This window comes from Manacus vitellinus, unplaced genomic scaffold (genome assembly GCF_001715985.3).
Source record: "Manacus vitellinus isolate BGI_N305 unplaced genomic scaffold, ASM171598v3 scaffold_8_pilon, whole genome shotgun sequence".
NCBI classification, from domain to species: Eukaryota; Metazoa; Chordata; class Aves; order Passeriformes; family Pipridae; genus Manacus; species Manacus vitellinus.
Window position 1 is genome coordinate 11060600 of NW_021940864.1, and position 25313 is coordinate 11085912.

General features: G+C 37.5%; 1 protein-coding gene across 3 annotated transcripts in view; it reads left to right on the plus strand.

Moving 5' to 3' along the window:
- BICRAL (BRD4 interacting chromatin remodeling complex associated protein like) overlaps positions 1–22627 on the plus strand; it is a 35837-nt gene extending 13210 nt beyond the window's left edge. The window contains exons 1-12 of one of the 3 annotated variants that reach the window (XM_018085150.2): positions 577–923; positions 2147–2195; positions 4963–5011; positions 5092–5160; positions 10033–11733; positions 13507–13606; positions 14836–14933; positions 15875–15936; positions 16052–16197; positions 16348–16442; positions 17897–17999; positions 18812–22627. In XM_018085150.2, the coding sequence (XP_017940639.1) occupies positions 881–923; positions 2147–2195; positions 4963–5011; positions 5092–5160; positions 10033–11733; positions 13507–13606; positions 14836–14933; positions 15875–15936; positions 16052–16197; positions 16348–16442; positions 17897–17999; positions 18812–19614 (3318 nt within the window). In that variant the 5' untranslated portion in view covers positions 577–880 and the 3' untranslated portion in view covers positions 19615–22627. Of the gene's footprint in view, positions 1–576; positions 924–1378; positions 1560–2146; positions 2196–4962; positions 5012–5091; positions 5161–10032; positions 11734–13506; positions 13607–14835; positions 14934–15874; positions 15937–16051; positions 16198–16347; positions 16443–17896; positions 18000–18811 lie in introns of those variants that run through there. The other 2 variants (XM_018085151.2, XM_008932913.3) reach the window with 2 other exon arrangements.
- The last annotated feature ends 2686 nt before the right edge of the window (positions 22628–25313 follow it).

Sequence of the window (25313 nt, forward strand, 5' to 3'; positions counted from 1 at the left end):
CAATTTGCTGAGAGTTAAGTTGCAAGATCAGTGCTCAAGCTGGTGGCTGTATGCAATAGTAAGCAGATGTAATACTGAATCATGGGAGAAATTACTTTTCTTAAGATGCATAATCACCTCATGAGTGCTGATTTTTGTCAGCATTTGACGTAGTTTTCTGTAGCCATGCTTTGTTTTCCTGTTCTCCCAGAGAGGTGATACTGAGTGATCCTTATAGTGACATGTGCTCTGTTTCTGCTTCACCCTCACTGTAAGCATAAAACACAGCTAAAGAAAAAACCCAAATAAGGCTATAGAGTATAGAGGACACAGTACCCTCTGCTAGTCTACAGCATAAACTATTTTCAGAATCAGTGGAGTTGAGAAAAATTTCAGGAAAGAGGTTACAGAATCACAGGACAGCTGAGGTGGGAAAGGATGTCTGCAAATAACCTCATCCCCTGTCCTGCTCACAGCGGGCTCAGCCAGAGCAGATAGGTCAAGGCTGTGGTCCAGCTGGGTTCTGTATATCTCCAAGGACAGAGTCTCCATAACCTTGCTGGAAAACCTGAGCCTAGTATTTGACTACCCTCAGAGTTTTTAAAAGAAATAGAAGTGTTTTATTATGTTTAAGTAGACTTTTTTGGTTTATATTTTTTCAATTTGTGCCCCTTGCCTCTTGTTTGTTCACTGGATGCCAGTAAGAAGAGTTTGGCTCAATACTCTTAACATCTTTCCACCAGGTGTTTATACACACGGCTAAGATCTTCCCATAACCTTCTGTTTCTCAGGCAGAATGGTCCTGGTGCTCTCAGCCTCTTGTATAGTGGGTTCTCCAGTCCCTTCACTGTCTGAATCCCTATGGAGATCTGTATGAGAGATGGCCTGAAGAACAATTCACATGAATCTCTGGTCAGGGACAGTCAGCTTCTGTTTGGCAAGAAGTAAGAGAGAGCAAAATGAATTAAAACCAAAACTGTATTAATACATTTTGGTGATCAGTATGATAGCAGAATTTTTAAGGGAAGTTTAGAAAAAAACAAGCATGGAATGCACTGATCAACTTGAGGTGATTTAAAAATACTGTGAAGATGAGATAGGAGAGCTTAGGGTACCAAGAGGTTTTGGAAACATTAGCATCGGTTGATAATTGAACTGGTGGGTTAGATGGGATGGTCTTGAGAGTTACTGACAAGAACAAAGGAGAAGGTATAGTCTCAGATGATATTCCGAGAGTTACGGTGAACGAGAGACCCCAGGATAATCAAACAGAAGCTTGAAGGAACAGCGATCAGAGGAGAGAGTTATGGAGTATGTTTGGTAGAGGCAGCACCTGATGGAGTCAGCAGTGCATAAGAGGGTTGGTGGTCACGATACGGTGAAGCTAAAAATGCTCTGCACACAGTAAGGGGTAGTTGCCCTCAGATTGGCTCGTGCCAATGAATTCCCTCCCCACCCGTTGGTAAAAGGACTGTCAGAACACTGTATTGTTAATCACAAGTTCATTGAAGTACACTTTGGAATATTGCTGCGGAGAAACTGGAAGTGGCCACAGTGTCATTTAGCTATTGCTAAGAAAGGTCTGTTAGAAAATAGTGTTCTTTTTAATGTTTTGTCATGTCTCTGCTGTAGTTTTGGTTCTAGACTATAGCAGCCCCCTCATGAAACTGCCCTTAATTTGTTTACCTTTTTGTCTGCTCAGTGTTATAGCTACTAATTTGTAACAGCCTATGTAGGTTCTGTAGTGTTTGGTTATTCCCTCACTGGTATTAGCTGGGAATAAAGTCCTATAGAAGCATTTTAACTGGAGTCTTAGACTGCATTCAGTGTCAATGTTTTTACTACCTTAAGTCACAGAAGTTCTGTTTAATCAGTTTGGTGAATCATTTGTCTTTTGCTGGTTTAAAATTATAAAAATCCCCTGGAGGGTAAAACATGGCATGGGATTTTGTAAATCTTTGCGTGTGACTGAATTTGATTTTGAGATAAACCAGCAGATGTCTGTAGAAAGTGCAAATTTATTTAAGAACTTTGCCAGTAGTAAACAACTGTCAGCTTCATAAATTGTTTTATGAAAAAAGTGAGATATTCTAAATTGGTTTTGTTGTTGAAAGCAAACTGTTATGTGATACATATCAAATATCCATCCTCTCCTTCTTCATTCTAGTTGTCATGGATGATGACGATGATGAATCCTGTCTCCTTGATCTTATTGGGTAAGTTTTCCTTAAGCAATTATTGCAGAAAAGTTGGAAATAATAATTTTGCAAAATCATCTTCTAGAAGGTGATTATATCTCAGTATTGTGTACGGATGAGGTGACTGGCAAATGAAATGGGCAGATATGATTCACTTCTTCCATGTGGAGATCTGTGTATCACAAAGCCTTCAATCCCAGTGCATACTAGCGAACACTTCACTTGCTCACATTCTCCTCAGGAGGGGCTAGGGAATGTGTCCTCATGGAGTTTGGATTCTCTTCTCAGCTACTGGTAATGTCAGATCAGTGTTGAAGTACATTACTAGGGATGTTGTTACAAACTTCATTGCAAATAGCTATTTTTTTTTTAAATGAAAATCTAAAGATCTCAGGTTTTTTTGAGTAGTGGAACTAGGTATTTTATTAATACTCTGCTTGCAGTGTTCTAAAGGGAAAGGTGAAATGATTTTTTCGTACTTATAAATACACATTTGTATGTAAATGTTAGAAAAAAAAGAATTACTCCCTGTACTTTAAAGTATTCACAATGAACAAGTATTTATCAACATTTTGCTCAAAGATACTTGATTTTAGTAAAATTGAGGATTTTAAATGGTCCTGTGAGTTGGTGTTTTTTTCCCCTGTGTGTGGTCTCCCCCTGCCCCCCCCGTTATATCCCTAACAGATTTATTTGGAGTTTTATAATTCTATATGGGAATCTAAAAAAACAATTAAGATAGCTGAGTCTTGAGCAAGGTTTTTTTGGATTTTATATGTGACAAGTTACCTTCCTTTAGCTACCATGCACGTCAGTACTCAGGAATAGATAATATGCTATAATACATAGCAGAAGATAATTGAGCTTTTCATACGTGATATTTTGTTCAAACTCTACCAGAAGTTACTCTGACATCAGTCTCGTAGCAGTTGCTAAATGATCATTTCCAGCTCATACAAGAAGTTTTTTTACTGTTTTAAAGTGTAGTAACTTAATAGGCTTTTTACCTTTCTTACACACCGAAAACTTCCAGTGAAACCAGTGAGAGCTTTAACTTCAGAAAAAACAAAAATCCACCATGGTGGCTGCTGTAATTTGAGGGTTGCTCTGTTGAGGGTTGCTCTGTGGATGCTGTTGCAAAAGCACCGCTGTGCAGTGTACTGTTGCACAAGGTTACTGATTGTGGCAGTATGAAAACACTTCCTGCTTGAAACATAAAGATGATCCTGGGATAATTAAGTGCTCTGGCATGAGGGTGAATCATGAGGATCCTGGTACAAGATCACAGGTGGTCCAGAGAATGAAGTGCTCTCTATACAGATGAGTGTTTGTGTGAAAAATTACAGTGTTCTTCCTGCTGCTGGCAGAAATAATTGTCTTAAGCACCTAGAAGAATGGAAAACACGTTTTCTTTTTTCCGTCTGATCTATGATTTGGTAAGTGCCTTTTAAAATTCCTTCCTTACTAAAGACAATATTTAAGGTGATGAAGTGTTCTTAATTTTTAATTGCATTTTTCATGATTGAAAGACAGTGAGGGTAATTAGTACTAAATGGCCTGGTTATTTTACTGATAAAACATGTAATCATGATAGAGCCCCATATGAGACCATGAGTTCTGTGCTGCTTAATTCTTGAAATTCAGTGAAATCTACTGTGAAAATGACATTTTCATTTTAAAATATGTGTAACCACTTCAATGTTGTAAGCATAATATACCATAAGGTCCCTGCCAAGTACTATCTAATACGTCTTTTGTAAACAACTTTTGTGAAAAAAAGAGGAGTAAACATATGTTTTGCTTTTAGAAGAGTAGTTGTAAACCTGAAAGATCTTTAACTTGTTCCCTCTTTATTTTCTAGGATGATCAAGCAAGAAGGAGATGCTTTCAGTGCTTCTAAAAAATGTTGTATTATTATGTGTTAATCAATAAACATGTTTTAAAATAAAAAACCTGTCAATTTAGTCTTTATGCTAATGGACATGTTAGGAAATGCCATATAATTGTTGCATTAGAATAATCCCATGTAACACAGCCTTTTACTGTTTTTACTTGGTCTATATATGTCTATTAATGTATTTTTTATTTGTTTGAATTCCCAGTACTCATTCTGTCAGACCAGAATTTTCATCTGAGTTTTAACCAGCGGTAGTGCTAAGTTAATGAAATACACTGAAAGTCATAATATTTAGCCGGTTATTTCTGTGGTTGATTTCGCTTGGAAAAGGTGCCACATTTTCTCCGTGAGAGGACTGTTACTCTGGCAATCACAAGTTTTTATTAATATATGTTAAGGGCAGCAGAAAACGTGTCAAAGATTCAGGTTTCTAAATACCCCATTATTAGATATGAGCTAAACAAGGCATTATAGTTTAGCTGTAGAAAAGGTGGTACCTGTTTCAGTTCTCATGTTACTTGGTGGTACTACATTCCTTAGGTTTTGTACTGTGTCTTGTCATAAAATACCATGTGTTTTAAGAGCGTATGAGTAATCCTTATAAAGGGAAGTAGAGTGCAACTAAGATTTTGTGATCAGCATAGCTTATTGCTTGAAATGCCTTGTTACAGTGGCAGCAAATACAGTTAACATCTGAAAATTGTGCTGATGCAGAAACAGAAATCCTCAGATGATATAAAGTTTCAACTTTGCATTGGATTCAGTGAAAGAAGTGTATTTTTACTATAAACCTGATTTATATGAATACAGCATGTGCCTTTGTTAAATTAGTCTCATTAGTAGAACTTCCAAAAAGTGCTAACTTCTTTATTGTTTTTCCCCCTTAAGGGACCCACAGGCGCTGAATTATTTTCTACATGGACCTAGTAGTAAATCTGTAAGTAGCATTCCTGTGTGTTAGATATAGAAAGCTTCACTGAGTGTATTATTTCTAAAGTTATTTCTGTCTTTTACCAGAGCAATGAAGACTTGACTAATACAGAATATTCTGTAGCCAACTCAAATTCAATTTTCGCCAACTCCAATGTAAGTGGTCAGAAGAGAAATTATATTTATTGAGATTGCATGCTTCTGTGTGGCTTTGCTTGGCCTTTGTAAAACTGAATGAAGTAGATGTGGGTTTTGAACCTTTTCCTATGAAAATTCTGAATGGTAACATAGAACTGCCCCCCCATGCTGTTAGTATTTTAAGTATTTTGGTGGGGAATGAATTAAAAATACTGCGCTGTTGGGACATGTTTTGTAAATATGTAAACCAGCTTACTGAGCAGTGAAAATGCTCTCTGGTGTAGCTCCCTCCAGTAAACTGACCTTGCAACTTTAGTGATTGTAGATTTAGTAGTGCTCAAATATAGACCTTAAGAGTTAGTCATGCATACATTTCCTGTGTATATTAGGATGGATTTTTTTCTTACTTTAAGTAGAATCTGAGCTGGCAATTTTTTTAAATTAATGATTATTTTTCCCCTTTTTTTTTTATTTTGGACTGAATAGCTAGCTTGGGTTGTTTCCTTCCTGTAACTTCTGTGTTAGGGAAGTCACTTTAAATTCATTAGGTGTTGCAAGGAGTCTTCAGTGTTCTTTCTTGCCAGGAATCTATTGCAGCCCTGGACCAAGTGTCACACAATGAGGTTGTGGAATCCCAATCCTTGGTGATAAAGCCAAGGCTGATCTGCTCTTGTGTTGACGGAGTCCTGCTTTGTGTAGAAGTTTGGACTGGATGACTTAGGGAGATTCCTTCTGACCTACATTTCTTTGATTTCATTGCTGTGGCTTTAAAAAGAAAACAACTGAGTTCTTAATCCCACAATTAAGTTATTTGAATACATAGAGCAGGATTTTCTTGGCAATTCCTCTTTCTGCTGTATTGTTATCTTGACTCTTGTGTGTTTGTCCCATGTTCATAACAGATACATGGATATACTTGTAGGTGTGTAGGGACCTTAAATAATTGGCATAAGTAAATTCTAAAAACTGTGTTTCTGTGTGTGGAGAACTAGTGACTTTCCTGTAGGTACAGTATTGGAATGTGAAGTGTTTGCTCTGTTCTTCCCCTTTCAACATCGTTATTAAATATTGTAAAAGAAGTATACGTTGAGTGACAGTTCTTTCTCCAGATGAGCTGGTTGAGATAATGGTCATGGAGTAGAGTACCATCTGTAATAGGGTGTGCCCAATTTTCAGTTCACCAGGAGCTGTAGTTTCAACTTGGTACCAGGCTTGCCATTAGCAGACAGCAGCTCCCTGTAGGCATCATTGGCAGAGTGGGTTTTGAGGACTCATCCTAAGAAAAACAAGGTTTCAGGAGAAGAGGGTGACATATGCCATGCATTTGTCATAGCCTAGACTTCCTACTTCTTTGTAGACATTCGTCTGATAAGCATGTGTGGGTGTGCAGAAGTCAGGTGTTTCTGGTGTATTTTCAGAAAGTGAGAGGAAGTGGGAGATTCCACATAAGGTGGATTTGTTGCATAGGGAGTAGCAGTTGGAGGAAACAAAAGTATTTGGTGAAAGCCAAGAGCTTTCTGGTATATGAAATTAGGGGAGTAGGTAATCTAGAAAGCAGGTAGTCAGAGGAGCAGGGATTCCTAGTGTATGTTCCTAGGATGACACACTGCATTTTCATTCTCGGCACTTGTTCTTCTGCTCTGTCCTCATCCTTTTATATGTTCATAATGAATACCAAAGCCATCTTCTCTTCCCTCCTTCCTGTGAGAGCCCTGTGCTGACCTAAGTGATGAACAACTTGATTACAAATAGAGATTCTTACAAATTCCAAATAGAGAGTGCCTTGTGAAGGAACAAGGGTTATCTAAAATATAAACAGACTTCACAGTCCTTGCTTATCATATGGGATACCCAAAAAGTTAAAGGCTTCTGAATTTTTTTGTCATTAAAGTTTTTGCAGATACTGAAAGTTCTGTCTTTGTATATATTCAGAATTGCTACCATGAAGTAGGATTGACTGTCTTGATGCCCGTCTCATGCCTTTCAGTGGCAGAGTTTACAAATTCAGTATCAAGGGTTCAGTGCCTCAGCGGGTAAGCATGCTCAGCCAACACCTAACACAAGCAAGATTCAATTCCTCCTGCCTGAAGGACAAGAAAGCACTGTCCACTCTTCCCACACCCTTACACTACCCCCACCCCCATCCTCTCCTTCCCCAAGTTGAACGATTCCATACCAGCTCTGCTGATTCCAGGTTGGTTTCCTGTGGCGGTTGGCAGTGTCTGTTACAACCCTCTTGAGAGGGTTCCTTAGCCATTGCCCTGTTACCTGGGTTGTACTGGGTGACTGCTTCCATTATCCTATTACAGTATAGCATAAGAGAGCAGAATATTCATGGAGACAGTGAGAATAAGACTCTTGTTGGTAAGCAGATTCATGAAGTTGCTTGATTTCTTGCTGCAATTAGCCTGGTGTTCTGCATGGCTTTTCTGAATCTGGACAGCAGGTGATTCAGATACTAACTTTGAAGGGCTCTTGTTCCAGTTTATGCACATAAAATTGGTTTTGGACGTTAAACAGTTGTGGGTGCAGGAAATGAAACTTGGGAGTCTCTATTCCAATGGGAGAGTTTCAAGCTACTAATCTTGATTGCATGTAATATTATTTATTATTGTTATTATTGGTAGTAGTAATAATTGTATTGTTAATACAACTAACTGGAACTTTTTAAGTTACACAGTCGTTAAAGATTTCAGATCAGTCATTGTACCAGCAGTCAAATTACAGATACAATAGGGAATTCTCCTGAAGAACCTGACAGTTAAGAGTCTTAGTAATTCCCTAGTGATTCCTTTTTTGCTTTGCCCGATGGTAGCTGGGTACAGTTGAGGATCTGAGCTTTAGGTGTTCATGAGATGCAGGCATCGAGACATTTAAGCACTAGTTTAATTCCTCTGGTAGTTTTAAAGTTGTAATCTGAAAATACTTTATTTAATCTTAATAACAATCCTTTAATATTTCAAAACATGACCTAAGTGTCCAAAAACACACAGGCTGTTTTAGAAACAGATTGGGGTAAAACTCTGAATAAATATGCTTGGGGAACTGAAGTTAGGGTGGGGACATTGTTGCATGTGATAATTATGGCTTTCAGCATCGTCACACTGTTTACATGAGGTGAGAACAAGTGTCTGTGACCTTCAAGGAGTGAAGGCTCAGAGTATGAACGTGACTGATAATTGCACACCCATGGTTTACACTTGTCCTGACCTAAAAAGCCACTGGATGTTGTTTTTGAACAGCTGAGATATAATTATGCAATGTAGAAAGATGTACTCTGCCTAACTTGAAACTACTGCAAGTATTATTATGCGTTTAAATTGTCATTCCATCTGCAGAACCCTGATACTCGTGTTGTCTAGAGTTTCTGGACAGAATTTTGTTTTAGGAAAATCTTAGACACAGTTGTGCTGGTTTAAAGGTAAACCAGCAGGAGAAATGAACCCAACTCAAAAGAGATTGTAAGTCAGAGTTACAATTTAATAAAAAATAATACAATAATACAATTATACGGACAAACAATTGGTTTTAACCCCCAAAACCCAGATGTATAACCCAGCACTCTGGGACATGAACAGAGTGGTGTTCTCTGGCTCCTGTGCTGAGCCCCACGTGGTCCCCCTGAGTCCAAAGTAAAAGGGGAGGAAAATCTTTTGGTGCGAGTGCTGGTTGCAGTCTGGTCAAGAGTGGTGGCTGCAGTCTGGTTGAAGTTCTGATCCTCCTCTGGATCCGACGAGTGGTACCAGAAGTCACAAGACCTCAAAATTATATACACTCATGTTTGAGTGGGAATACCCAGTACCTTCCCTAGGGCGGGGAATGATTGTGAGTTGTGGGATATTTTTGGAATTCTTGTTGGCCAGTTAGCAGACATGACCCCTCAGGCTGGGTGTGGAGGTGCTAATGACTCCCCGGAGAGGAGTTATCACACCTGAGTCATTGGTGTGAGGATAGGAATATCTTCCTATCTCACAGGCTTTTTAACACCCGGCTTATAGCCTGAGGGGTCAGGTGTGCTCTGGGCAGCTGCTGCGAATGGTCTATTGTTAACAGTTCCTGGGAAATGTCATAGAGGGTGTAGAATACAGAGCTTGGGTTACACCCACACAGTGATGAACTGGTTCCGACTGCTCTAACTAGGACAACAGTAGACAAGTGTAAATAGGTTCTCATTTTCTTTAGCACAGTGTTTATGGATGTAGATTTGAAGGGTTTTTTTCATTAAAGCCACTTAATATTTGTGGTAGTTTCAAAGTTTATAGTTCTCAGTAATCTTTTTAGTAGCATAAACCACAAAGTCTGTAGCATTACTTTTCTTACTGCTTTGTTTCTAAAATTTTTCTTAAAGAATTAGAATAATTCCTTCTTAACTTTATGAAATGGTCACAAGTTTACACTAAGTGATTATAGAAATGCTGATAGGATTTTAGAGAGGGATGTCATTTGCTAGAAGTCAGCTTTCTCCTTCCTTTTCCCTGCTACTACTGCTGCTACTGAAGCCTTGCCCGAAATTGAATTACAGTAGAGGTGTTTTCACTCCTCCTTTCTTTTATCCTTTTGTCTGTCCAGTGCTCAGATTGAGGAAGGGAAACTGGTACTTAAAGAGCGTTTCAAATCCTCTTGAAAGAGTGCAGCTGCAGACTAGATGGTGTGGAATTGGGAGATTTGAGATGGGAAATGAAAGTAGTGCTCCAGCAGTCTGTTTGAGGGCACGAGTGAGATGTCCGTGATATATGTGTTGTGCTGGCCCACTGTATGGGGTGAATGTCACCTCATATGTGCAATGTGAAGAGTGGAATTTTGTGTAGAAAATTTGCTTGCATGAAGAAAAATGAGAAAACAAGGTAGATGTTGAAGTTTATGAAAATTGTTTCTTGTTTTGCATTTCAGAGCACTGATCCTAAGTCGTCTGTAAAAGGTGTAAGCGGTCAGCTTGGAGAGGGGCCTAGTGATGGACTGCAGCTGTCCAGTAGCCTTCAGTTTCTTGAAGATGAACTTGTATCGTCTCCTTTGCCTGATCTTACTGAGGATCAGCCTTTTGATATTCTTCAGAAGTCCTTGCAGGAGGCCAATATTACTGAACAGACTTTGGCAGAAGAGGCATATTTGGATGCCAGCGTAGGTTCTAGCCAACAGTTTGCACAAGCTCAGCTTCATCCTTCTTCATCAGCATCCTTTACTCAGGCTTCTAATGTTTCTAATTACTCAGGTCAGACGTTGCAACCTATAGGAGTTACTCAAGTGGTACAGCAACCTGTTGGAGCATCTTTTGCAAGCAATACAGTCGGTGTGCAACATGGCTTTATGCAACATGTCGGAATTAGTGTTCCCAGCCAGCATTTGTCTAATAGCAACCAGATCAGTGGTTCTGGGCAGATACAGCTAATTGGTTCATTTAGTAATCAACCTTCCATGATGACCATTAATAACCTCGATGGATCTCAGATAATATTGAAAGGCAATGGTCAGCAAACACCTGCAAACATGAGTAGTGGGCTCTTGGTTCACAGACAAACTCCAAATGGGAACTCGCTGTTCAGTAACTCAAATTCAAGTCCAGTAGCACAACCTGTAACTGTTCCATTTAACAGCACAAATTTTCAGACTTCATTGCCTGTCCATAATATCATCATTCAAAGGGGTTTGGCACCAAACTCTAACAAAGTTCCTATTAATATCCAACCAAAGCCGATTCAGATGGGTCAGCAGACTGCTTACAATGTGAATAACTTGGGAATACAGCAACATCATGTACAGCAAGGGATTCCCTTTGCTTCTGCAAACTCACCTCAAAGTTCAGTAGTTGGTCCTCATATGTCTGTTAATATTGTTAATCAACAAAATACCAGAAAATCAGTTACACCTCAGACAGTTAGCAATGCTGGAGGTAGTATTGTTATCCATTCTCCTATGGGACAGCCTCACGCATCTCAAAACCAGTTTCTCATACCTACAAGTTTGTCTGTGAATTCTAATTCAGTTCATCATGTCCAGACCATAAATGGACAGCTTCTTCAGACTCAGCCTTCCCAGCTGGTCCCTGGCCAAGTGTCTGCTGAGCATGTAATGCTCAACAGGAACTCTACAAACATGCTAAGAGCCAACCAGTCGTATTCAGGACAGATGCTGAATAATCAGAACACAGCTGTTCAGCTTGTTTCTGGCCAGACATTCACAGCTCCTGGAAACCAAGTTATAGTAAACCATGGAACTTCACAAATTGTTGGTGGGCAGGTGCCAATGCAACAGGCATCACCAACGGTGTTGCATTTGTCACCCAGTCAAGCTAATGTTTCTCAAGGTAGATCGAGTTTCACTGCCATGTCACCCGGGCAGTCCACAGTCTCAAATATGTCAGCTTCTAACAGATTTGCTGTTGCGAGTTCTTCTGGTTCAGTACATCCTAGCTTGGGACCATCCGTTCAGTCTGTCGCATCAGGAGGAAACTTTACAGGAGATCAGCTCATACAGAACAGAACTCAAGTTTCTGTCAGTGCATCGCATCGTCTTCCAGCGTCCTCTTCCAAATCTGTCAGCACCTTCAGTCACACATCTGGTGGAGTAACACAACAGCAGTTTGCCTTTGGTCAGGTATGAAAGCTGCTTGAGAGTGTAGCCAAAGAAATGCTTCTAAGCTGTGCTGAAAGCTGGTTAGCAAAGTTTAATGTTGCTGCTAATACAGAGAACATTAATTTTACTGGTTTGTATTGTTCCAGATATTGTGGAACTGCTGAAAACTACTGTAACCCAGAGACATCCTTTCACTTGGTATTTTCTAAATCTGTCACTGAGTGAATGACTCTGTCAGTTTGATTAATTCAGAAGACTTGGTGATTTCTAGTAATATTTTCAGAAGTGCTCAACATTGATCTATTTCTGCTCCTGTTTAAAGGAATGGGCACTGTAGGTTTATACAACTGTGAGCTCTTCTGAAAACCTTACCATAGGCTACATGTAAAGGCTCGGGTATATTCTTAGCACTTAAAAGTCGTTTGACCTCACTAAAACCTATGTGCTTTTCAAGGTATGACCTCTTCAAGTTAGAGATGAAAAGGTGTCTTGGGCTTTTTTTTTTTTTTTTTGTTATTTGCTGTATTGGCATTTTGCCCACTGTGTCCTGTGTCTGGAGCAGTTAGAAGCTTTCAAATTTGAAGCAAAGACAAGAAGTGGTTCTGAGAATCCTGGAAAAAAAATCTTTTAAAGCAGTTTGTAGAAGCATAACATTAAAAAAAATTCGCTTTAAGAAGTCTACTTAGTAATAATTAAAAAAAAAATAAAAAAATCTGAATTTACTTTTAGGGTGAGAAGTGGTCTGTTTTTTCCAGTAGATACAGCTGCAATATATATTCAACTCAAATTCATGTGTCTTCATAAGAGAGCTTCCAAACTGTCAAAAGTTTAAAAACAAAAAAAGAAAAAGATTCTAAAGTCAGCTGCCAGTATTTAACTCAGAGACTTGTCACAGGATTAGCAATGAGTTATTCCACCTCTGTCCTTTTTTTTGGATTTTGTTTGTTTGTTCTTGATCATTTAAAATTCTGATAACTATCTGAGAATGCATTTGCACTATTTTACTTCTTTTTCTTTTTCCAAAGGTCTAATAGTTCTTTTTTTAAACAAACTCAAAATTTGCAATGAAATAATGTCTTAGAAAATAATGTGTATTTAAAAAATAAGGACAAACATGTTGTAGAACCACATTTGTAGTCTTTGCCAGAACTGCTAGTGCAGGTTGTTACATTTTGTAGTTTGAGTAATTTGAGGCCTCTCTAACTTTCTTTTCATGTGTCTACATCTTCTTGTTTGTAGGTTATGTGCTGGGTCAGTGAATTTCAGCAGTTATAAAAGCATAATATTTCTTATTGCTAAAAAGTTCACCGTGCTGAAATTTCAGAGCTAAAAATGGGAACTACAGAGAACAAATGCCACTGTTTGCCAGAATCTTTTTAGTTTGTTTGTACTTCTATTTTAAACATTGTACTGTATGATAAACCATTTATCATTTTAGTTGCTGAACAGTGGATGGTTTGTTCCATTGTGTGTTTTTTTTTGTTGTGAAAGCAACTTTGTCATCTTGCAGTTTTGGGACTCTTGTAGTGGCAAATCAGAGGTCTTGTAGAATGTAACTGGTATATATTTGTACTGTTAGTGTAATTTCTGTTCCTCTTTGATTTACTTTATAAAATTCTTGATCTTGGAGAAATTGAGATGTCTGAAATTTCACCACTGATGAGTTTGAGGTTAAAAAAGTATACCCAGAGATGAATTTTAAATACCTTTTCCTTCTGTTTCTTAAAGCTTCCAGTAAATATTTCACTGTGATTTTTTAAATATTTTTTAATTTATTTTATGTATGTGGCACAGAAAAAGGCTGTGAACCAGACATCACCAGTTTCTGCATCGAAGACACAGGATAATTTGAGACAGCCTCAGCTAACAAGTCTTCTGAGCAACACACTATCAGGTCAACTAAGGTCTTTTTAACATAATTTTCTTAATTTTCTCCAGCAAGAGAGTGTGTCAAACTTACACTGATGGATCATGCTGATAGGGTCCTAAAGGTTGTTGGAATTTAATTTTTAGAAGAATGCAAGCTATTTTTTTCAGTATTGAATGTTGCCTTTGATTTTTTTCCCAACCATGGTACTTCATTTCCTAGAGTGAAAAGTTGAATCTCCGCAATTAGCAATTATTTCTCCCCTCTGTAAAATCCAAAATTGTACCTTCTTTCATTTTTCTTTTTTTTCAGCTTAGGAAAGTAGGAATAAGTAATTTTCAAAATACAGACATCTGCTAAAATTCCCTGAAACTTCTAGATTCTCTGTTGTGATGGCTGCTTCAGATACGGAGGGAAGAAAAACAGTGATTACATTTTGTGCAGGCTGTCATCACCCACTTTGTTTTTTAACGTGCCACTTCCAGTTAGAATAGTTAATGCATTGTCCATGGCAAAATACTGGGCTTTTCAAGCAGCACCATGCTACTAAAAGAACAATACCAGTATATTCAAGTCAAATAGAAAAATTCAGTAACCTTCCTGTTCTCTTTGTACATATATAACTCTTTTGAATAAGGTCCTATACTCTACCTTGCTTTTTTTCTTTTGCTTGTGTGCTGTAATGTGTAAACTGCCCAGCAGTTCTTTACAATTACCACGGTATGTTGGGTGTTTTTTTGGGGAAAAAACCCAATAAATTCTTATTTGTTTGGGGTGTAACGTAGCATGACTGATAAGATACTGTTTGAGTTATGGAGAAAGGCAGTTGGAGGAAGTCTGCCTACCCAAAAAATATAGGGGGGGAAAAATATGCTTGCTGTTTAAATACTTTCATGAGCTCTAGAAAAATTTGGTTTATATGCTTGAGGGAGGGTTAGTATTGAAAATATTGATAAAATTTACTGTATAATTTTCAGTAAATTGTTGGGACACTAAACTTAGGATACTTGAATTTCTTCTTAGTTTGCAGTACTATGGTGGGGGGTGATTTATGTCTGAGGATTTTTGTAGTTTGCAGCACAAAATATCAGTCCTGTTTTATTTGTGTGAGCCGGTTTCTCCACAGGTTAGTTGCACTAATGCTTTTAGGCATGTAAGACATATCCTTCCTAAAAACTCAAAATTACCAGGATAGGTACATGAAATTATTCTTTTCTTACTTAGGGTGACAGAGTGTTTTTAACATTTTATTATAGGACAGGACTCTGGAGGAAAAATCGTACCGCAATCTCTAGGAACAGCACAGCCACAAGAAAAAGTGATAGGATCAACATCAGTTCAACAGAGTATACAGGTAGAGAATACTTTTATTTGTGTGTTTCCCTGTCTGTCCTGATCTCAATTGGGATAGAGTTAATTTTCTTCTTAGTAGTGGGTATAGTGCTGTGTTTTGGATTTAGGGTGAGAATAATGTTGATAACACACCGATGTTTTATTTGTTGGGCAGTGCTTACTCAATAAGTCAAGGAATTTTCAGTGTCCCGTGCGGTGCCAGTGAGGAGGTGCACAAGAAGCTGGGAGGGTGCAGAGGCAGGACAACTGACCCAAACTAGCCAAAGGGATATTCCATGCTGTAGAACATCATGTTCAATATAAAAATGGGGGAATTGGCTGTGAGCCACCAATCACTGCTTGGGAGCAGGATGGACATCAGTGAGAGAGTGCTGAGCAGTTGTATTGTGCATCATTTGTTTCTCCTGGGTTTAATTCCCCTCTCTTTCTCTTTTTCGTTACAATTTTATAGTAATTATTATTTTCCGTTATTAAAGTGTTCTTCTCAACCCACAAGGTTTACTTTTTTCTAACTCTTCTCCCCACTGGGGTGGGGGGAGGGAGCAAGCAAACAAGCTGGGAATCTTTGCAAGGGTTTTTTTGGAGTATATGAATATCATCTTCTGAGAAATGCAGAGACAGTTCGTGAGAGCAAATTTATTTGGAAAAGTTTTTAGTTGTACCTTTCCTCCTTTTCATCTGCTAAATTTGGCAATCTCTTTCCTAGTGAAGCATATATATGCACTACAGTGGTATTTGCCTACAAACAGCATTTCAGACCTTTGATTTATGTGACTTCCCTATTTTGTTGATACAGCATCCTATTAGAAGAGGAGATAGTTGAAAGTGTTTATACTTATGTGCTGGTTACAGATAGTGTTGGTGATAAATGACAGAAACAAATACTGATAGCCTTTGCAAAGGAGGGGATATGTTGTAATTTGTCTTTTATTTTGAACTTAGGTGGATGGTCATTTAGTTGGACAGAAAAGGCCTGCTGCTAAACAGTTAACTAAAGGAGCTTTGTAAGTCATTCTTCTTTTGTAATTTTATTGCAGAAACCTAAATTTTTTAGTTTTTGTCAGTGTAAAAACTTCTGTACAGTACTTGTTAATTATATATCATTAATTTTTGTTGTAGTATTCTACAACAATTACAGAAGGATCAGGTACATGCTGTGACACCAGATAAAAGTCGGTTCAGATCATTAAATGATGCAGTTCAAAGACTCCTTTCTTACCACGTGTGCCAGGGATCACTGCCAACAGAGGAGGACTTAAGAAAAGGTAATTTTCTTTTTAAAAATTGGCAGTAAGTTTGTAATCAGTGTATTGAGACGATTCTTAATGTATGTCAGACCAGTAAGAAAAGGAATATTTTAAAATTTGTGCAGGTTACTGAAGAACAGTGTTTGAAAGTATACTTTGTCTTTCTAGTGGACAGTGAATTTGAATCTGTAGCCACACAGCTTCTGAAGAGGACACAGGCTATGCTGAACAAATACAGATGTTTGCTGATAGAAGATGCAATGGTAAGGTGTATAACCCAGGTACACTTCATGTTTATTGGATGTAATTCAGTTGGTTAAAAAAATATACACCTACAGGAAGGTGAGAACTGATATTACAATTTGTTCTGTTGATACTGTTTATCACCTTATGAAGATGATAAATGTATTGTAAAGGTTTTGGAGGTGCATGTGTGGCCAGTGTACTTATTATTGCACCAGCAAGCTCAGTGGAGCCAACCTGCATTTTTCAGTGTCTGCACACATCTTAAAGTCAGTGAAATGAGTTGAGTTTGTATTTCAGATACTGCCTAAGCAAGGGAGCTGTTAACTGGCAAGTTCCATAGGCATTGAAGGCACATGAGCTTCTGCTCTCTGCTTCTGCTTTGCTCTTGCACTGAACAGACAGTGATAGTCAGGAAGGTGATTTCTGTGTGTTTTTGTCACTGTTGGAGTGTGAAATAATGTTGAAAATGTCTATTTAGAGGACTCCAGGCATGTTATAATTGGAGCCAAATCATATCCCAATTTAGGAAATCATTGTTTGTCCTTAGAAGCTAGATGGAATCTCATATTTTCATCAGAAATGCTTCTGATTCAAGTGCTTTCACAATCCCAGATATGAGGTAAAATAAAATGCACAAAGTTACTTTAAGAATGTATTTTACAAGGACCAGGAAATGTCATTGTGGCCTCAGATATGCTAGTTTTCGAGCCTGGAAAAGTTTTGAGTTTAATAGACATATCACTCTGCTTTAGAGTCAGGAATACAGACTATAAGTGTTAGAATAAGTACAGTTTTGGAATCTATCAGTTCCTTAAAAAAGTTCCTAACCATCAAATATTTGCAGGTGCAAAGAGGGGAAGGAGTTTGAAATTTGTTCTTTTAGCATCTGGTATGTTGCATGGCAAATACCGTTCAGTAATTTTGAAGGGGTTATTTCACATATCATTCAGGTTTGAAACTAGTCACCTGTGTTGTGACTTAGTGCAGTGAGCTTTCTTGCATGACAGATGGATCCAACTGGCTTGAAGGCACTGTCAGCAAAATGAAACCCAACACCAACTAGTTATAAGGATGGAAGAGAAGTGTAGAGATGATGATAGGGTGGTCCCATTGCAGATTTTTGCTGATTGTCTCTCTAAAAGAGAAAGATACTGTATGATGTAAAAAAAATTGTGGTATACAGTAGTAAATGTACTCAGTGCTGAAAAAGTACAGTTTTTATGATTGAAATAGTAATTCCCTGGTTTAAAATCTTTACCAAATAAAATTTACTGTAAAATGTGAGTAATACTTTATGATTAAGTTTCAGTAGTGGTTGGGTCAGACTGAAGATTGTTGAATTGTGAATATTCATCATAAATATCTAATGAAAGAAATTTCTTTTTCTCTGAAGAGTAACTAATAGATGTTTTGATTTGGTACCAACATATAAGTCACTACAGAGATGTATTTTTTTTTCCTTTTCCTGCAGCGGATAAATCCCTCTGCAGAAATGGTTATGATTGATAGGATGTTTAACCAGGAGGAAAGGGCATCTCTGACCCGGGATAAGCGTCTTGCACTTGTGGATCCTGGTAAGTAATGCTTAACTTCTAAATTAAGTGTGGAGTGTTTAAAAATAGTTGTGGCCACAGTGTGGGGCACTGATTGCTGTGGATTGCAGTAATCAAAACACTGAATAAGCAGTTGCAAGGTAACTTTTCGTAACTCCAAAATCCAACAATTTAGAGACAGTGTAAGGTTGAAGCAGTTATTTTTGGGAAAAAAAAATATATTTGACCTGTTTGGCAGAAATATTTCCAAGTTTCTTTTGAAAATAGTCATGACTTCTGCATGATGTCAGTTCTAGCAGGGAAGAATCTGCGAGTTTCTTGCTACCAGAAAGAACACCACTCTATGAAGCATGGATGCTCTCGTTCATCTTAATGAAGTGTTGCTTTTGGAGTATCATGGCCACTTAAATGGCAGCCTTTTTTAACCAGAATGTTGTCGAATGTAGCACCTAGAAACACATTATTTGTGTAAGATAACAGCTACTATTTGTTTAAAAGTTCTGCATATTTTAAAAGATATTCACAGGATGTATTGTAGAAAGTATTAGTCTTCCAGAGACCGTGTTTGCATATTGAGAATGCTGGGAAGAGCCCTTAATCTGGTTTTAAAGTGCACATATGTGCCTAGTATACTGATTAATTTAGTGATTAATTTAGTGATAATCTCTTGCACTGTTTGCAGCAGAACACTTAAGTGTATGAACGTCTCCTGAAGACCCAAATCTGTAGGCTGTGGATGTTATTTGAATTTTAATACTCAGAAGCTAATATTGGAATGTCAGTTATTTTTATGTGGAGGTAATTTTAGTAAAATGTTGCTACTTAATTTTCAGATGGTTATCAGGCCGATTTTTGTTGTTCTGCCAAACAACTTGAGAAAACAGCTGAAGAAGCACAGACCAGCAAAAGTGACCATCAGTCTAGCAAAACATTACCTTCTCGAAGTCAGAGTACCAAAACCCAAGCAAGAGATCGACCAAAATCCAGCTCAGCAGAGTCCACAAATCACAGTAAACTTCCTCTAGTGCCTAACAACATTCTGACCCCACAAGAAGGAAAAGCTTCTACTAAAAAATCAGAGAGCCTCACTAAAGCTTTAAAGTTTGAAAAAGCTAATTGTTCTTCTGAGAGCCAATACGTGGCCCTTTCTGAAGAAAGGATGACTGGGAAAGATCTTGCCAAGTCCACTGAGAATTCTTCGAGTTCTGAAGACTTGTCAAAAGCTGTGTCAAGAGGCAGTCATGGGACACAGAATAAGATATCAAGGAACACAATTCAATCTTTCTCAAAGGTAACGTGTAATAATTCTCTTCAAGACAAAACTCTGAGGAGCTCTCCAAAGAATGAGGTTTTGCATCCTGATAACAGGAAAGGCTCTGGTGAAACCCAGCAAGACTTACTGCTCAGTAAGAGTTTAGAAACTACATTTAAAAACATCTTGGAACTTAAAAAAGCCGGGAGACAGCCACAAAACGAGGCGGCAAGTAGCGGCTCTGTTGAATTAGAATTTCCCAATTTTTCACCTATTGCTTCACAAGAGAACTGCCTGGAAAAATTTATTCCAGACCACAGTGAAAGTGTTGTAGAAACTGACTCTATTTTAGAAGCAGCTGTAAATAGTATCTTAGAGTGTTAATAGTTACAGTACCATGGACAAGTTATGTTTCTCTTAGCAGAAGCAAATGTGAATGACACCACAAGTACAGCCTGACATGCATTTAAGGTTAACCTTTCTAAACTAGATTCTGTTCTGTGTTTGAGAGCAATACTCATTGTGGTTACAGTGAGATATCCAAGTAAAGTTAATCCTTGTTAGAATGCAGTCTGTTAGGGCCTTACTGTTTCAAGTATTATTATGATAGCGCTTTTAATTGAGCAGTGCTGCAACATAAAACAAGGTTGCAGGTTGTTAGGCCCTATATAATACGGTAATATACTGACAATCACAGTCATTTGAAAGGATATATTTATTAAGAAAATGTTTTTAAAGAGTGATGGAAGCAACAATTCTCCCCTACCCTCTCTTCCACAAATCATCAAATTTTTAGTTTTTCTGGAAAACCCACTGTACCTCTATTCAGAAGTGATTATTTGCTTTGTTGATGAATCTGTATTCTAGGATTCTTGAGTTGGAAGGAAATCATCAGTGTGTTTACAAGGCTTCATAATTTAAACTTTTAAGTGCTTTTCTATTGCTTTCTGAGCAGAAACTAGTACTTGATGATATATTTGTAGTGGGTAACTTTAGTCTGTGGGATGATATTATATGATCTTAGTCACAGTGGCATGATATGAAGTAATAAATGCTTGACTAAGGAAGGTAGAATGGAAGCCAGTAAATGGCAAAGTGTACAGGATGAGGCCATGAGAGAGCCATGAATTTATATATATAATACATATATATGTTAACTCTTGAGGAAAAGATTTTGCATTTTATAATTGGATGTAGTCAGCCTTGAGTCTTTCTGAAGTGGTATAAATGTTTCTTTTATTTTATTTGTTGTTTGTTTTTTTTAGACCAAGTGTCAAAAGCACTTTTATTTGAAAACTGTATTTGTAGCTTATATTTTAAGAGGACGTTAGCCTTACTCTGATTAAATTTAAAGGCCAGTGTTTATTTTTGATTTTTTTTGCTATTTTGCTGTCAGAGAATGTTAAATCATCCACCGTAGCAGTCATAATTATCAAGATATGTACAGACCAAAGTTGATCAGCAATCCCATTGTTTAAACATATCAAAAAATGTGTAATTATTAATTCATATTGTAGAGCCGAGTGAAACCATTGCATGGTTTGTATCTGGCTTGCTGTCATGTTATTAAGATAGAATCTTATTATTTTATTTATTTATTTTAATCTATGACTTTTTGTTTTGTTTTGTTTTTTTTTTTTTTGCTGCCCATGCTGCTTTGTCCTAGTTTACTTTGGTCATGAGTGCTTTTGTGCACATAAGCGCGCTGACACTGGTCACGTGCGTGCAGTACATATGTCTGCTCAGGAGGATATAGCTTTTGTGGTTTTTAAGGTATGCTCATGTTCTTCCCCAGAACTTCTCCACAGTTTCTTAGAAAAATTACCAACCGTTTTTCAGACTTGCTGATTATGATTTTTGTGAGATAGAGGCTCGTTGTGACAAGCTGTGGTTGTCAGTCAGATTGCCAGGAGAGAAAACAAAAGGTTTTGCTGTCGTGTAATTCAGTCCATCTGAATAGCACAGAAGAAAGCAGAATTAGATCCTTGCGATAGTAGAAGATTACAGTGCAACTCAGTATTGAACTACAGTCCACTGTCTGACCACTAAAGGAAACCAAATCTAGAAAGCAATGTGAGAAAGATGAACTTCCTTAAAATTCATTTCCCCTTCAACATGAATGGAAATACTGATTTTTGTATGTTACTAATTGCCATTTAAAAAAATTGTGCCAATTATAAAGTACCTGTTTGTAAAAACCCAACATTCCCAAGTGTTGTATAACATATTCAATATAATAAGAAGTATTGCCAGTTTTAAATTTTTAGTTGGGTGTCCATAGAATAGACTCTCAAGCAGTTAGTTGTTTTCTTATTGGCAAAACTGACAATATAGACTTCACCTATTGCCTTTTTAGATTTAATAATATGCTCATGGCTGTGTATCCTGATGCATATTTTATTTTATCATTTTTGAAATTTAACCATTCTAAACTATCTTGGAAGGAGAGCAGTAAGTTTCACAGCTGTATGTTAACCAGTTAAATTTTTCTTTTATAGAGAAGGAAAAAAAGTGAAGTTGCACATTCATTAATCCCCTTGCTTTTTGTACCACCTCAAAATGGATGCGGGGTTTCCAGCCTCTCTACAGCAAATACATAATTGATGTATCAGGCTATGTGTCTTCTATTGGATCTCATTTGGGGAGGGGGGGAAATGGTATATAAAAAATGGCAAATTACAAAAAGTAATCGTGATTGATTTGGTCAGACACATTTCTCTGAACTGCTTGTGAGAGGAACCCATTGAACAATCCTAGCAAGATTGATCTTTGTTAATGTCCTGTTGTTCCCTCCTTTGAATTCAATTCTAAAGGAATTCTGGTACGTGATGAAGCAGTAAATGAAAGAATTGTATTTTTGTGGTGCTTAAAAAAAGTTTATTAATCATATGGGCTCAAGTCCAGCAAAGTATTGTGAATGTGCATGACTTTAAACATGTTTTCATTATTTTGCTGGATCAGCATTGTGATTTCAATGTTATTTAATACTGCCTAATAGTAAAACAAATTTTAAACTGGCAATTAAGAAAACTATGTTCATTTTGAAGATTTTAGTATAATTTATCTGTTAGAGTAGGGAGGCCTTACAGACTGACTTCACTTAAAGAGGATGTGTCACTTATTGTCAGTGTGGTATGGACTTTATTTGCTTAAATACCTTCATTTGTAAAGTATGTCTCACTTGAAATTGCTTTGTATACATTTTGTAAAAATATTTATAAAATGTTTTGTAAAAAAAAAAAGTATAACAAATTGCAGTTTATTTTGTTATGTTGGATAAATACTGTTAAAAGACACAAGTCAGTAAATATATTGTTAATCCATGGATAGGAAATGTTTAGTTGGAGATTACAAATTGAAACAACCATTGCAATACAGCCAAAGATTTGGGAAAAAATGTCTATCTGTGATTGTCTTGATTTAACCAAGTTGAGTATTTACATTTGCAAAAGAGAATTGTTCTCAGTTTTAAGTAACACGATTGCAAAATATTCTTATTCCTCTGCTTTTTATAATGCAAATTATAAAATACTCAATAGGCCAACTTTCCATACTCCTTATGCTTCTTTCTGAACATACACTATTAGGATTTGTTTCTTCTAGCTTTATAACTACATACAGTAATGTTAATCTTCAAATTACAAGAGAGCCAATGGTCTTACCTTGTTAGAACTCTTGCCCTGGTGTGGTTGTTGAGACATCCTCTCCTTCTCCGCTGTTTTTTCACAAGGCAGACACGTCATTTTCCTGATACCTCAGGGAGACAAAAGAAAAGAGTGGGCTTTTGTTAGTCAGCCACTGCATCCCTGCTACAGGATTTAGAGTTGAGTACCTTGTATTTCGTTATAGGTACTTGTGTTGCAATATTTCCAGTTCCTTCCTTTTGGCTGTGAGAAGATACTGCAATTGCAGGTGATACAATGAATCTTCCTACTATTTTTTTAGAGGGGTGATAAACCTTTTCTTACTGTGATTGAAGTTTTCAGAAATCATGCTGAGATTCTGATGTAGTAAAACTCTTATGCCTGGAACTTCAGCGCTTTATTTTTGGATGCTATGGAAACAGAACATTGGTGAAGTGCACTGCCTCTCAACTTGGAGTAGGGCCTGCAGTGTTGAAAGGTAGAAGTCTTCATGGTCAGTATTTGTTATTTTGCCAATGAGACAAAATAAACGTGCCTTCCCACATTGATTTGGACAGTAACAAAATTAATAAAATCACTTATATATTATTTTAATCTCTATTTGGGTTAGGATGGCTAAGCATCTTTTTTTTTTCTTTTTGTCATATCCCTATAGAATTACCAGGCAAATTTTTTGTGTTGGTGAACATTTTATGTAGTTTACTGCGCAGCTGTCTTCACTTTAGAACATTTTTTTTGTTACAGGAACATGGTGTATTTTTTTAATTGCCTTTCAGTAGCATTTTTATGTAGGATTTGTTATGTTTATTCCAGCTTTCCTGGCAGAATTTCTGAAGATTTGGGTACGTGTGTTAATGTGCAGCTTATTTGAGAAAGTCAGAACACCTTTCATTTTGAGGATCTGAACAAAGAAAAAGAACTTCCAGAATAAGCTTGGCAAATAAGTAATTTTAAACCTTAGAGAAATCCCTTTTGTCTTCAGGAAGTGTTGAACCATTTGAATTTTTCCTTTAAAATTATACGCTCTTTTTCTTGGCATTTTCACAACAATGCATTTGTTGGACAGCTTCAAGAAATGCAAGAAGTCTTCATGACAACCTGGGGGGAGTCAGCTGTGACTTTGGTTAAAGAAAGTCATTGCCAAAAATAAGTTCCAGTGAAGACCTGATCAGCAGGGGAGCTGCTGCACAGATGCAATGCACTGTGTGTATTTTGTCTGTGTGTGATACTAGTCTTGCAACTGGTCATTGTATAGGAAATGGAAAAAAATGTATAAATAATAATGAGTTGCAGTAGGTAAACACCAAGCAAGCTTGAGGGAGCTTCCTGTACGAGGGAAGAAAACCATCAAAGGACACAAAGTATTCAGTTAAACCAATATTTTTGTTGTAAAAGCAAAAACCTCTTAAGTTGCCCTGTTGCGTGCTGAGCATAAACCCCTGTTTTATTTTTTTCTGGACTTTATATCATTTTAGTTTGTGGGGAAAAATGTTTTAGAAATGGAGGAACAGGCTAAATCAGAATTTAAAGCTCTTTTGTATTATTTATGTATAGCTGGGGGTCGGCCTCTTCTCCCAGGCAACTAGTGACAGGAGGAGAGGATGTGGCCTCAAGCTGCGCCAGGGAAGGTTCAAGCTGGACAGTAGGAGGAAGTTCTTCACAGAAGGGGTTATTAAACACTGGAGTAGACTGTCCAGGACGTGGAGTCACTGTCAGTGGAAACATGCTGTGGTTCATCTCATTGTGTGATATTGCTGGGTGTATCTGAGGCTGACAAATGGCCCACAGGATAAAAATGGATGTGGTTAATATTAGTGAGGTTGGACAGTTGAATTTCACCTTACTTGCAAAGAGCAGACTATAGTCTGCCTTGTCTGTGGAAGGCTGGATGCCGAGTGCTCAGGAAGAGGGACTTAAAGCTTTGTGTATGGAGAAGGAAATTCAGATGAGGCTGAGGGAGATGAGGCTCCAGAGTTTGGAAGAGATGAGCAGGAAGGTGGGTAGGTGTGTGTTCGGGGTGGATTTTGTGGGGACCTTTGAGATTTAAATGACTAAAACTTGATTTTGAAAACATAGGATGTATTGTACACACAGGGAGTTGTATACTAGTGTATCCATTTATGTAGTAGATGACATGATTAACATACTTAAAAATATTAAACGTACTGCCTTTTTTCCCCCCTTACATCTCTGTGAAAATACTTGGATGTCACTGGGTGAATTTAGTGAATATTGTATTCAGATGGGGATTTGTATGTCTTAATAGTTGCAAGGATGGGCTCAGCACACAGTTTGATAGCTGTTTGTGAAAGAACACACCAAATATGCAAGGTCTGATTTTAAATTGAGCAAGAACATTACAAAAAACTGTGAGTCAATTCCAAAATTTTGTGGAATTGGGGAGGTGTTTTTATGATACTGAATGAACATCATTGACAA